This window comes from Oryzias latipes, chromosome 15 (genome assembly GCF_053564925.1).
Source record: "Oryzias latipes strain Hd-rR chromosome 15, Olatipes_Hd-rR_3.1".
Classification (NCBI taxonomy): Eukaryota; Metazoa; Chordata; class Actinopteri; order Beloniformes; family Adrianichthyidae; genus Oryzias; species Oryzias latipes.
Genome location: NC_136251.1, coordinates 30722161 through 30735021, shown reverse-complemented (window position 1 = coordinate 30735021; position 12861 = coordinate 30722161). Strand labels below are relative to the sequence as shown.

The 12861-nt window shown below is 44.1% G+C and overlaps 1 protein-coding gene and 1 long non-coding RNA gene across 15 annotated transcripts in view; both read left to right on the top strand.

Moving 5' to 3' along the window:
• The window catches only part of LOC144984076 (uncharacterized), a 117749-nt gene that overhangs the window by 25355 nt on the left and 79533 nt on the right, over positions 1-12861 (top strand). The gene's annotated exons all lie outside the window — the stretch shown is intronic.
• LOC101170868 (signal-induced proliferation-associated 1-like protein 2) overlaps positions 1-12861 on the top strand; it is a 97768-nt gene that overhangs the window by 54813 nt on the left and 30094 nt on the right. For all 14 annotated transcript variants that reach the window (XM_078931545.1, XM_078931544.1, XM_023963592.2 and 11 more), the window contains exons 9-10: positions 4341-4615; positions 11936-12190. In XM_078931545.1, the coding sequence (XP_078787671.1) occupies positions 4341-4615; positions 11936-12190 (530 nt within the window). The remainder of the gene's footprint in view (positions 1-4340; positions 4616-11935; positions 12191-12861) is intronic.

The following is a 12861-nucleotide window of genomic DNA, read 5'->3' as shown; positions in this document are numbered from 1 at the left end:
ATTCTTTAAAACGAGCTAAAAGTTAGATCTAATTAAAGCCGTGAGTGGCGCCATCTAATGCCACGTCGCCGCCCTCTTTTGCTCACTCTCCCCTCCCCTGGTCAAAACCCCCTTGACAAATTTAAATGCTTCAAAATTGCAGATCTTCTATTTTTTTCATCACCATAGCAACTATTATATGTTTTTTGTTTCCTGATGGTGACGAACAGGTCAATATTATATTGAAAAGAATCAACAAAGGTAAATATTTGGATTTGGATTTGTTAACCACGCCCACATTCCTTCTATGATTGTATCGTATGTTTTATCATTCTGTTCAGCTTGAGCCAAAGATGCATATATTACATTTTCAGAATAATCCAGTAAAAAAATGTGAGAGGAACAGCGTAACGCCACCTATGCGAGCTCACAAAAGTGGCGTTCGCATTCAACATTCACAATCTACGAACTTTAAAACCAACATTTTTCCCAGAGTAGCTCCTCAGTTGTGGCCAATGGGAGTCCAGTTTACATATATGGGGCTTATGTGGATTGAGAAGTATATGCAGAGCCAAAAAAAGGGGGTAGTTAGAAGGGGGGGGGGGGGGGGGGGGGGTAGAAATCATTTTGGAGGAGTTTATATTTCGATGGCCAAAATACAAAACCTCCTAAAAAATCAATTTTTGTTGTCATTGCTGATTGGAGATTTTAATCTTGTGACCTTTATGTCATAAAAAAGGCCAGGATTTTCTTGCAGTTATTCTTGTTTCACCTTTTTTTTGTTATCAATTTGTAAATGGCACCAAAGGTGATTTTTTTTTTCTTTTTTTCTCCTGAGTTGAAGATGACAGCATCTTTCCAAGGTCAAAGGTCAACAAAATTCACTTATGGTTATAGGGTTAAGCTGGTGGCCTGAGTGGGAAATTTCAGAAGGATCGTTTGGAGAAAAGTTTTACTTCCCGTTTTGTGCAAAAACCTGAAAAGTTTGCTTTTCCACAAGCCGTGTGGCCAGCCCATAATAATTTCCAAACGTCTTTTTGGATATCGCAGACACGTGGGTTTTGGTCTCGTTGTGGATATTGAACTACTTTTTAAGCCCCATAAGGGATTTTGGCCCCTGTTTGTTTTGATGGTTTCTCCCGCTGTGATGTCATCGTTTGTGTTTTCATTCCATTTTCCCCGGGTAGTTGTTGTTGTGCGTGAGATTTGTAGAATGTGGCGTTCATTATTGCTCAAAGGCGCAGGAAGAAAGACGAATAGTAAAAAAATCTGGTCCTTTAGTGCAGGATGGCTGAGGGACAAAATAAATCAATAAAAAGTGTATCATTCAGTGATTGAAAACATGAAATATAACTGATTAAATAGCATATTTGTTATAATAAGCCATTAAATACAAGAAATGAAGGTTAAAACCAGAAAAAAACACTAAATATATTAAAGATAATCACATAGAAATCTATTGTTTCCACGTTTCCCTCGTGTTTAGAAGCCAAGCACAGTCCAGCTCCTGCTGAACAACAGTTCAGTGAATCTTTCTTCACATCCTGTTACTATGTGTCATTAGTTCAGCAGCTCAGAGGAGCATTTAGAGAAAACCAAGTCAAATTAAAAGTGCCCAGAGATGTTGCATATTCATACCACTAAAAATCCCCCTCAAGAACCAGACGTGTTTCCATAATGAATCTTGAAAGGACACAGATGCCACTCACTGTCTTTTCTGAGCCATCGTAAGGTCAAAAGACGGGGAAAAATTAGCATTTGGGAACCGCCAGAGGACATCACTTCCTCATTCCTTATGCTAATCTCCTTTAACTTTTCCTTTCTCTCCCGCTGTTTGAAGTGATCATTGCAGGTTGTGAATCTATGTTTAAATGAAGAAGTGCAGCAGCAGCAGCAGCTCAGCTGACTCTGCAGACTTTGTCCCAAAGGTTTCCGTCCCAGAGGTCGACCGGAGTCGCGTTTCATTGGGAGGATTTACAGGCTGCCGGACCTGTGATGTAATGCGAACCAGAGCGAACGGGCTGCCTGCTGTAGCGCACAGAGGAGCCCAGTGAGAACACAACTAAAAGCTTTGTAGAGACGCTCCTCTCTCCGGGGTGTTGCTGAGCTTTTATTAGACAAGTCCTGAAGGCACGGGAGCTGTTTTCAGTTTGTTTCCTGAATAAAGTGGGCAGCCCAGGCTTCTTTGTGCGTTTGAGTCTCTGTATGCAGCTGTAGATCTGCAGATAGAGGCTCCTTTTAACCCTTTCTCTATCTTGTGTTAATTTCACTGCCATAAAAAACAACTTTGTTTGTGGTTTATTGTACCTAGTCTCTATTTTAGATGAATCGTTTCCATAAAGCTTTACTGAGCCTTAACTGTGAACACAGTAAGCGGTTTTAGAATAAATGCAGAAACCAGCCCCAGCTAGCTTTTGCCTCCTCCAATACAATCAAATGTTTCTGGTTAGAAGCTGCCATCAAGGATTAATTCATCATCGAATTTGAGACATTCCAAGCTACGGCCCAAAGGTGGAGGTTGACCTTTGATTGACCTTTCTAGATGGATGCTTCTGTATTTTTTCCTTTGAAAAGCAGCGACATGCTTGTCACGTCTGTCTGAAGATGCTGTCATCACTGTCAAAGATATATCCATCAGACCTCTCTCTGGCTAACAGAGATACCGTTACTTGGCAACAAATGGGAGTTTGGTCAAAAAGTTCTTTAGCTTTTCGCTCATTTTGTTAGCAGTCTGTTTGGGATGGTCATGGGTCTGAAGGTTCCCACTGCTTCACGTTAAAAAAAAAAATGAAAACAGCATTTTGTTCATTTGTGGAATCATCCACCTGGATTAATCAGGGAACTGCAGCCGGTTACCTCAATGCTTTGCCCAGTCCACGTTTCTGTCAAGCTTTAGTCGCATGTACCCATGAGGGGTCGTCCAGTAGGGGTACTGCAGGTTTTTGGGTCATCCGGGTCCATGGAGGGTCGTCGAGAGGCGCTGCTGCGTCTCGATGCGTCCCTTGAGGCTCGTGCGGACGCCTCAAGGGACGCCATGAAAATGGAGCATATCGTGACAATGTAGCTCCTGACTGACCGCATGCAAACGGGTGTGATCTGTAAGTCCTGTAGGAGCCAGGCATAAACGACCCTCTGATTGGCTGCTGCAGGTAGTGTGGGCCGCTTGCACAGTATTGGCGAGGTTGAAAAGGAAAAAATCTGTACGACGCGCCGGTGTCTCTCCTTCCTCCCCCCTTACTCACCCTTACGTGTTGCGTAAGTGTTCCCTGTCGCCCAGAGCGTGCCCGTAGATGAAATGTGCACGAACGTTTTCCTCTACGAGTTCACTGATCTATGACCTGCATGTTTCCTGTGGGTCGCCTGTGCGGGTTTGACCAGTTTGGACCCGGACTTTAGGCGATGTTCTCCCCTAATGTCTGAGGGAGGAGAACTATTGGATTTCTGTACTCCTTGGGGTGTAGCGGGTTTGTGTTTGCTGCATCCTTGCTTGAAGTTGCACCGTGGTCTCCTAACACAGCAGTGGAGAATTGACAATCCACAGTCTGTAATGTGTCACTGCAGCTAGATGCTGCTCTGCATTCACCCAGAACTGAAGCAAAACTTATCGGATGGGTGTTTACCACTCATCAGAAGCTATGTGAGTTTTTTTTTCTTGGTATAAAAGTATCTGCAGGAACATGTGCTCTTCTTCCATGTTCCTGCACACTGCAGTGCGTACGGCAAGGCCTGAACTTAGTTTGAACCTGGACCGCAATAAGGCATGAGCTGAAGCCAGGTGAACCATTAGCGTCATTAGCAATGTGGCTGACAGGCGGATCAGCGCGAGGTTTCTGCTCCTGTACAGAAGAGAAATGTGCAGCCGCCCAAACAAGAAGGAAGTTTTCATACTCGTTTCATCATCAAACTGTCTGTTTTCCGTTGTTACAGCAAACAATTTCTTTTAGGTGTTCGTGTCTTTGAGCTCTTTTTACCAGGCGGAGTTTTGTAGCGACACTGAAAACTCAGGGGGGGGTTAGATTCATGCTGCCTTCATGCACACGTGTACATCAGAGACTCTGTAGCTTTTGTCCACAGGGACAGGTGTGTGGCTTCCATGCTTTATAAACCTGAACGCCTCAGTCAACCCAGTAATTGTAAGGTTATTTTTTCTAAACAGATAAATGATTTTGGTTCTTTTAATGCATCATTTGCTGTTTTTCTTCCTCTGCTTCTTACACAGTTTGTATTCACCAAAAAATGTCTCCGCTTTTCATTTGAGCGATGCCATCTGTCTTTTTGTGCCTGTAGCACTTCATCCAGGCGAAATCAGCCGCACATTTCCTGCAGATGATAAACATCTCCGCTTCGGTTCTTGATTCCAGATCACCACCAGAGGCTGCGAGACGTCGGAGATAACTCTGCGGCGGAACAGCCTGGGCCAGCTCGGCTTCCACGTCAACTTTGAAGGCATCGTGGCCGACGTGGAGCCTTTCGGCTTCGCTTGGAAGGCGGGCCTGAGGCAGGGCAGCCGGCTGGTGGAGATCTGCAAGGTGGCCGTGGCCACACTCACCCACGAGCAGATGATTGACCTGCTGCGCACGTCGGTGACCGTCAAAGTGGTCATCATTCAGCCCTACGAAGACGGAACGCCAAGAAGGTAATTTTCCCACTCTGGTCTGGTCCATGCAGCTGCAGAAGAGAAGCACGTTCGTGTGCTCTGAAATCTGCTCAAGCGTCTGGTTTCAGAAGAAGCTCACATCCTTGCATGTGTGTGACACAGATTAGCAGTGATCTGTCGTTTCCCCAAAGGAGAATTGTCTGAGAGAGCAGCAGTTTAGCTGGGAGTTGCAGCTCAGACTGGCACATTCAGGACGCTCCTTTTTCCTCTGGAAGAACCATTGAGTGGTTTTATTTTTAGAGCGTCCTTCCTCCAAATGTACATAGAAGCCAAGACATCACCTCCTGCCAGGAACTTCCTCTTGCTTTGCTCCTTACCTGCTGATGAATCCAAAAGTTCCAGAACCAAACTCCCTCCGTCCACTCTGTAAACAGATGGAGCTCTGCTTCAGGCGGATCTCTGTGAGATGGAAGCAGGTGTTTCTGGAAAACCTCAAAGTAATGACAGAGCGAGTTTCTGGGTTTTTTATGAGGCTTGGGGAAAACCAAGCTGACATTTGCTTTTATTTCGAAGGTGATTTGCATAACAGGCGATGCTGCCCGTTGACGTTGTTTCTGATTTCTCTGGAGAGCTTTGCGTCTGTTGGAGGGAACGCTCCAGCAGCTCTGCATCACGGACCTGGACAGTCAGCAATTCTCACTAATGATGATGAGCCAACCTTTTGATTAATGGATAAACTTCTGTCTGCAGATTACTTTTTCTCTAATCTTGCACAATTTTCAGTCCAGCAGTAACGGCAAACTATTTGAATTTTCTTTTTTGGTGTGCTCAGAACCATCATCAGGCTGGAATACTGCTGAGTTTGGGGATGTGTTGATGCAGGCCCGGCGCCAGATGGTGTCCATCCATGAATCACACCCCCCCCCAAGACAGACTGCTGCCGTTTTGTTTCAGTTTTACGCTGCTATACCCTAAAATAGCCAAAAAGAAGCATTATAACTTTGTTAATAAAGACGGCACACAATGCATGAGCAGAAATGAATCTACCGTGTTTCCCTTGGTATACTTAAAGCTGTGTTTTCCAACCAGTGTGCCGTGGGAGATGGTCAGGTGTGCCGTGGGAAATCACCCTCATTCACTGATCTAAAACCATTTCCCATCCCCGGATATCAGCTCTGTGTTCATCCAAACAGGCCCTGATAAAACACTGAGTAGTTAGGAATATGAAAGATCGAAAAACACTTTTTTCTTTGTGTTTATTTGATTCAGTTAAAGACATTTTTATAAGAATGACGGTACCATGATTTAGCTGTGGCTATAACTGTTTTCTGAAAAGTCCCGCCCCTTTAACTAACCACCAATCATTCTTGGAGGCTTAATCACATGTCATCAGTCTGACCAATCAGAAGTGGTTAAAGTCTTCACTTCCTTGTTGTGGTTCTGCTCATAAGGTCTCTCAGTTCCAACAAAAATCCCAGCTAAAGCTCGTCTTTAGCGGTGCAGCTTTCCACAGAATCCGGTGTCAGACCGTGGAACAAGTGGAAAAAAACAATGAAGCTCAGAGACGTTAGTCTGTTTGCACTATATCTCCCATGATGCATTGGGTTAAAGTGACAGTGTCTCTGGGCACAATGAGCCTTTCTTTGTTAAACGTCTTAAACCACAACGAACACACATCAAACAGTTTTTCAATCTTCTAACTTAACTTTTATTTCATCTTTTAGAAAAAACAGCTGCAGCTTCCAGCTTTTTCTGCCACAATTATCACAAAAATGCATGTGAGATTGTGGAGGGACTGTAGATCAATACAGACTAGTTTCTCCTTTTTTAAATTTTTGGATGCTGGTGTGCCGCGGGATTTTTGTCAAGGTTAAAGTGTGCCGTGGCTCAAAAACGGTTGAAAAACACTTGACTTAAAGGACAGAGCGCCTCATATATGGATTCCTTGTGGTTGAGCTTAATAATGCCAAAACCATTTTGAGAGGTGCATGGTGCTGGGAAAGACTCTGGCAGCTCCTACACCCCAAAAAGGGACAGAAGATGAATGAATGAATGAATGAATGAATGAATGAATGAATGAATGAATGACACAAGGCTCTCTCAAAATGTAAGTTTTTTTTACGTGTTGCAAACAAGGTTGAGCGTTATTGTGAACATGCTAATGTGGCTAACGCTTCCGACATGGCTAACGTGTAGCCTGTTACAAACAAGTTCTAGAATGATGCTGCGCTCACACCGCCCTCGCCAACACGCGTTCAAGTCACCACTTCCGATGAAAAGTTTGGGGCTTCTGTGTTCAAAACTCGTGACCGTTTTTAGGCTCTACATACAAAACGTGCCGCCATTGAATGTGCGTTGAAAGTCAACCCGTTGAGCTTTGACCAGCCAGGGACTTGGATTTGGTGAGGAATGGTAGCTTGTCTTCACAGTCGTTTTCCAGCACATCTGCTGGTTTTTGCTTGTGAGAAACCGACACGTGAAACCGCATCTGCCACTCTTTCACTCTCACATTTTTGACATCTTTGCTTTTCCTCCTTATCTTCTTACACCCCCCCCCCCCCCCCCCCCCCCTACTACAGTAAACTAGCGTGACAGGAAGTCAGGAAGTGGAAACTATACATCCCAAATCTCTGTTTGTATTAGGATGGTTTTTTAACTAATCAGCTGGTAATCGCTCATTTAGAACCCAAGGCCATCAGTTGTGTCTGCAACGGCATCACAGCTTATAGACTGTGTGTATTAGACTGCATGTCAGCTATAGGTTCCTGTCCAGCAGCAAAGACGACACATTTGCCCCACAGATGGTGGACTAATATGTCCGGTGGGTGAATCCTACGGAGCAGCCTCTCTGGCACAGCCCTCAGCTAATCCTCTTTCCACAATCAGCACTGATACATTATGATACAATGGTAATCTCAGTGCAGGGAAGGAGAAAACAAAACAAACATCATCCGAAAGGAGTTTTCTTTGGCCAAACGTCTGTCCATCTCACTGGAAGCTGTGGCTTCATGATTGAGGAATTAAGAAAGGAAGATGATGAACGGATCCAGACTTGTGGATTAGTTTTTTTTTTCTGAGGACAGATGTTAAAACAGATTCCAGGAAAAAAAAAAGAAGTAAATGATGCTTTAACAAGAACTGATCATAACCTAGAAAATGTAAATGACGCAAAGAGAAAACCCATTTTTGGCTGCTGATGTAAGGTGATGTGGCATCAATAAGTCATGATTTTTCCTGAAAGAGCAAATGATCAGAACTGTAGTTCTGACTGAAAAACAGGACATTGTAGGGCTGAGGATCAGACTTCACCTGTTACTACAAAGACCACCCCTCCAGGTGTGCTTCCATTGATGATACGTCACATAAATACTGAACCTCTCCACGGTGTTCATGATTACCAGACAAAATGGTGTTTTTCTCAGGTTGTTTGTATGTTTACTTTAGTTGTGAAGTTGTCTTATTTCACATGGAAGCTTGTTTGGGACGGTCTTCAAACTTTCAGTGCATCCTTAAAGCTGAACTGGAACCAAAAGTGGAACCAGTGCAATTCACCATATAGCCACTAGGTGGCCTATTACGAAATTAACATTTATTTCAGTGAAAATTAGTCAAATTTTCCAACAAAAATCAACTTATTTACACGTTTTTTTACATCTGTGGATGTAACAATTAAAGGAAACTTTATTAGGGGTGAATTTTACAATCAATTTAATACTTTAATAAGATTTAAGATGAAAATAGGACAGGAATAAAACTCCAATCCCAAACTGTACATCATCTGACAGGCATGTAAAAAAAGAGTTAAATATTCGTGAAGAGGAAAGGGTTCTGTGACGCCATTTTTAGTCAAAACTGTGACGACCGCCGCAGCTAGAAACAATTTTAACACAAGTCATGTGATCACAGGAAATTCTATATCGTAAATCCGCATTACTGATTTATTTGTACAGGAAGCCCCCAAAGATTTCCTGATGAAAACATCGGGTTCCAGTTGTTTTTTTTTTCTCTTCTTTTTACCAGCTTTAACTTTGAAGCCAAAAAGCTTCTCCTTGATCACAGCTTTTCCACAAAACAGCTGTGAAATTTTTTACGGAGACTCTTTAAATGTCGTTTTTCCTGGTTCTCTGGTCAGAAGCACGGAGCTGCCTGAAGACTTTTGTCAATTTTCTCCCAAGACTCTCAACAAACCAGGAGGTGAGGGGTCAGAGGAAGAATGTGGAGTGCCCTCCACTCCTCTGCTCGTGTCTTTGAGCTGCTAAAATGCTGCATTCAACAGTAAGTGCTTCAGTTTCCACAGTATTATCTCACAGGAAAGGAATTTAGCTGGGGGTCCCCTGACACCTTCGGGACATTAATGGACCAAAGTCTCCAAGAAACCTGCTGTCGTTTGGGGGGCGACGCCTGTGTCTGTCCGTCATTAGTGCACTTTCCGTTTAGGCGAACGTCGTCATGAGATGAAATCTGTTTTTACCTGTGATAACTGGACCTCTATAGGAGACGTTTATGTTATCTGTTCTATGCTGCGCCCGGAGCAGGACGTGGTTTCAGCTCAGAGCAGTTCCAGAATCTTCTCCATCATCGCTCTGGATGAAAACCAGGGACAAAAAGGTGGAACAGATCAGTTCTGAAACAAGAATGCAGCGGAGCACATGTTTGTTTTGGTATCTGGTCATCAGAGAGTTGGCGTTAAACTAAAATTCTGCTCATATGGGTTGAAAGGATATTTATTACCAGACACATAAACGGGAACAGAGAAGGAAATGTTTTTTGAATTCTAGCCTCTATTTTTGAATCCTAATTAAGGACAGAAATGCTTTCTTTTTATTGTGTCCAGCCTGTGCGGGATCCCTGCTGACAATCAGCCTCGCCTGTGCCACTCAAAAGGCCACTTGTGACCTTTTGCTGGAAGTGTCAGAAGACTTGTCATTGCGGATTTTCCTCTGGACTGGAGCAAAGCCGGATTTCTCACTTCCTGTGCCAACACGCCGCTAAACCCAAACCCAGAGAACTAATCGCTCTGCTTAAGCCTCGACTTTCACCACAGCTGCTTTGTTTTTTCCTGTAAATAGTTTGAACATTTATTTGTCTTTTCTTTTTCTGGATATCTGTAAATCCCTTCCAGACCGCTGTATTTAATGAAGTCCTGGTCAGTGCGCTGGCTGAGATCCCAGCCTCTGTGACTCTGCTGCGACAGCTCTGTGGAACTGGATTAGCTGGATTGACAGTTTTCTGACTGACATCCAACTTTCTGTCTCCAATCTGACCTAAACATGTGTACTTGTCTTTGTGGAATAGAATTTCGTATTTCTGTCCTCGATTGTTGATGTAATTGAGCTTTATTTAAATGAATTATTCACTCTTTTTCTAAGCTGTTTTGTCCCTTTTGGGGTCAGGGGGCTGCTGGAGCCTATCCCGGCCACTCGTGGGTGAAGGCAGGGGACACCCTGGACAAGTCGCCATTTTAGATAAAAACCTGTGATCTTTTTTAGGACCTAGTTTCTGCAGAGCAGCAGTTCATTAAAAATTCATCTCTGAGTTGTGGGCGGGACCATTGGAGAAAGGCAACCCCATCCCCTCTTCCCCTCTGGTCATCCATAAGAGCGCCCTGTTTAAACTCTCCCCCTCTAGCTTACAGCCCCTCATGCCCCCAATTTAAGATTACAATATTGTAGCCGTTCAGTTCTGATCCAGATTCCAGCTCAGACCAGGAAAACAGAGACGTTCATGGATCTGTTTGGATGATCAGAATGGAGCAGAGCGGGGAGCTAGATGTATTTTCTGTAAAAAATATGATCTTTTTCTTTATTGTATAATGCACATCTAAAAAGAACAAATACAATCTTTTTCAAAGTCAATATTTTCGTCTGCTCCTGATTCACAACGATTTGAACAAAGAAATAGTCATGAATGCAATTTTGAGCTCAATTTTTCTTCCCACATGTCCTCCAATACCAGAAAAATGCTATAAAAATGTTTAGAAAAACCATTTTCATGAGAGGCTTCAGCTGTGGTTCATGTTCTGATCTGTAAAGCAGACTTTCTTTTTCTTTTTCTTTGATTTCTCACCTCCTTCCTTCTGCTGGATCTGTCCAACACCAGAACCCTCCAGCTCAGCTTTAACTGTTGACTAAACACCACTTTCCCGCTGTTTCACTGCAACTTACACACGGACAGCGAGAGTCCCCGTGTACATGACAAACACGCCTATTCTGCTCTCATCATAGTGCTGCTTATGGGGGGGGGGGAGACGCTTGCAGGAGAAACTCATCCTGTCACTTCTGAGTCACTCTGGTGGAGAAAGTACAGCAGGGGACAGCGGCGGAGACCTTTGCTGTTGACCAGCTGTTACCTAGGCTTAGCCTTTCCTGGGGGGTAATGATGTGTGACAGCGAAGCTCAAACACAAACACACACAGTTCATTAAGGTAACCAGTGGATTAGAAGCAGTCAGCAGGATTTAATGACTGGTTAACCTCCGGAGAAGAACAAATGTCCTGAGAAAAGACACAAGCTCCATCCAACAAACATGTCTGCTTTTTGTCTTGCAAACTTTGCCCTATGGCTGGTTTTTTGTTTTGTTTGTTTTTTTTAACGTTCAATCAAGGATTTGACATTTCAGCAAAATCTCCATGTTGCACCAAAACCTTCTGTTTCTGTGGGAGATCACCAGTGATGGACGGGGATCACTCTTCTCCGTTTCACTGCAATCAGCCACGTCTTTGTCCTCCAGCGCCGATGCGATGACCACAGCGGAGCGCTCTCCTTCATCGAGTGGACCCCAGAAAATGGTCCCAGGAGGGGGAGAGTGCTGTAATCATCAGGGTCATGCTTGAGATGCTGTTGAAGAGCCAGCCGAGCGCTCAGGCTGTTTAACCCCCAACCCACCACCCAACCAAGTCCCCTCCACCTCCCCCATGCTTTCAAGCATAGGCACCGTGAAGATTCATGCTGCATAAAATGGCGTGGAAGGCCTCGTCCTTTGCAGAGGCATTGAGCGTCGTCTGCTTGAGCGTAGTGGAGACGGTTGATCTCTGGAGCTGCGGTGCAGCGGCATGCTGCGATTTTTCAGCTTCAATTAAAATCTCCTCCGTGGAACCTCTGGTTTTGGTGGAATGCCATGTCCATGTTCGACGTGCGCCCCCCTCACGTGCACTTCCTGTCTGCACATCTGCTTCACAGAGCATCGTTGGGTTTTAGCTCAGAATTGTACTGGAAATTACAATTTTTTTAATTCACACAAGCATCTGTTTTGACTCCAAAAGTCACCAGTAAAGAGTCGGAATATCTGGTTCTGAGGATGAGATTTAAAAAATGTCATTCGCTGATTACCTTTGAACTCTGTTTTCCCGCTTCCCCTCAGGGGCTGTTCGGAGCTTTACCGGATACCTATGGTTGAGTACAAGCTGGACAGCGAGGGGACGCCCTGCGAGTACAAGACGCCCTTCAGGAGAAATACCACCTGGCACCGAGTGCCCACAACCGCTGGGGCCCCTTTATCGCGCGGCTCCCCCACTCAGGGCCCCGACCGCCTGCAGTGCCAGCAGATCCTGCAGCAGCACCAGGCGGCCATTCCACGGAGCACATCCTTCGATAGAAAGCTGCCCGACGGCCCCAGGTAGGTTCTGCTGTCTCTGGCCAGAACCGCTCTGAAGAAAAATCCACACCAGGCTTGAGAATGAAATCTGCTTGAGTTTTTTGCTTACCAGGTGACACTTTTCTTTGAATATTCTAACAAAAAGGTGTAAAAGATAACTTTTTACTGGACAAATCTTTCACTACTAAGATTTTTTTTTATCACATGAAGTTTGCATGTGCAAAACTCTGAGGTTATGCTCATTTTGGGTCATTAATTGCATTTTTACTGCCATAAAATCTTCATTTCTTGGCACATTAAGAAGAATTTTGCTCTGAAAAAGACATCCCTTTGCAAAATTAGGTGTAATCATGTGATAAAACACCAAAGCAGCAAAACTCCACTACTAAAAAGCCATCTGAAAAATATAAAAATAAATCATGGAAGGTCAGATTTAACGTTTATCCAGCGTGCAAAGACATGTTTGCCAGGCCTTGTTTGAGTTGGACGCCCCTCAAACGTGGACTCTGCTCTGTCGGGTCGGAGATGTGGAGGGAAATCTCAAAATAATCCACAAATAGATGTAATAATTGGTCCTTCGGCTGGCGATGTTCATGCACGCAAAGTCAAATCTGCACAAATAAAACGATTAATTAAACAAAGAAAAACAAAAAGTCAAAGTTATCCAAATGTGTGTTCAACTTATCAAAAGA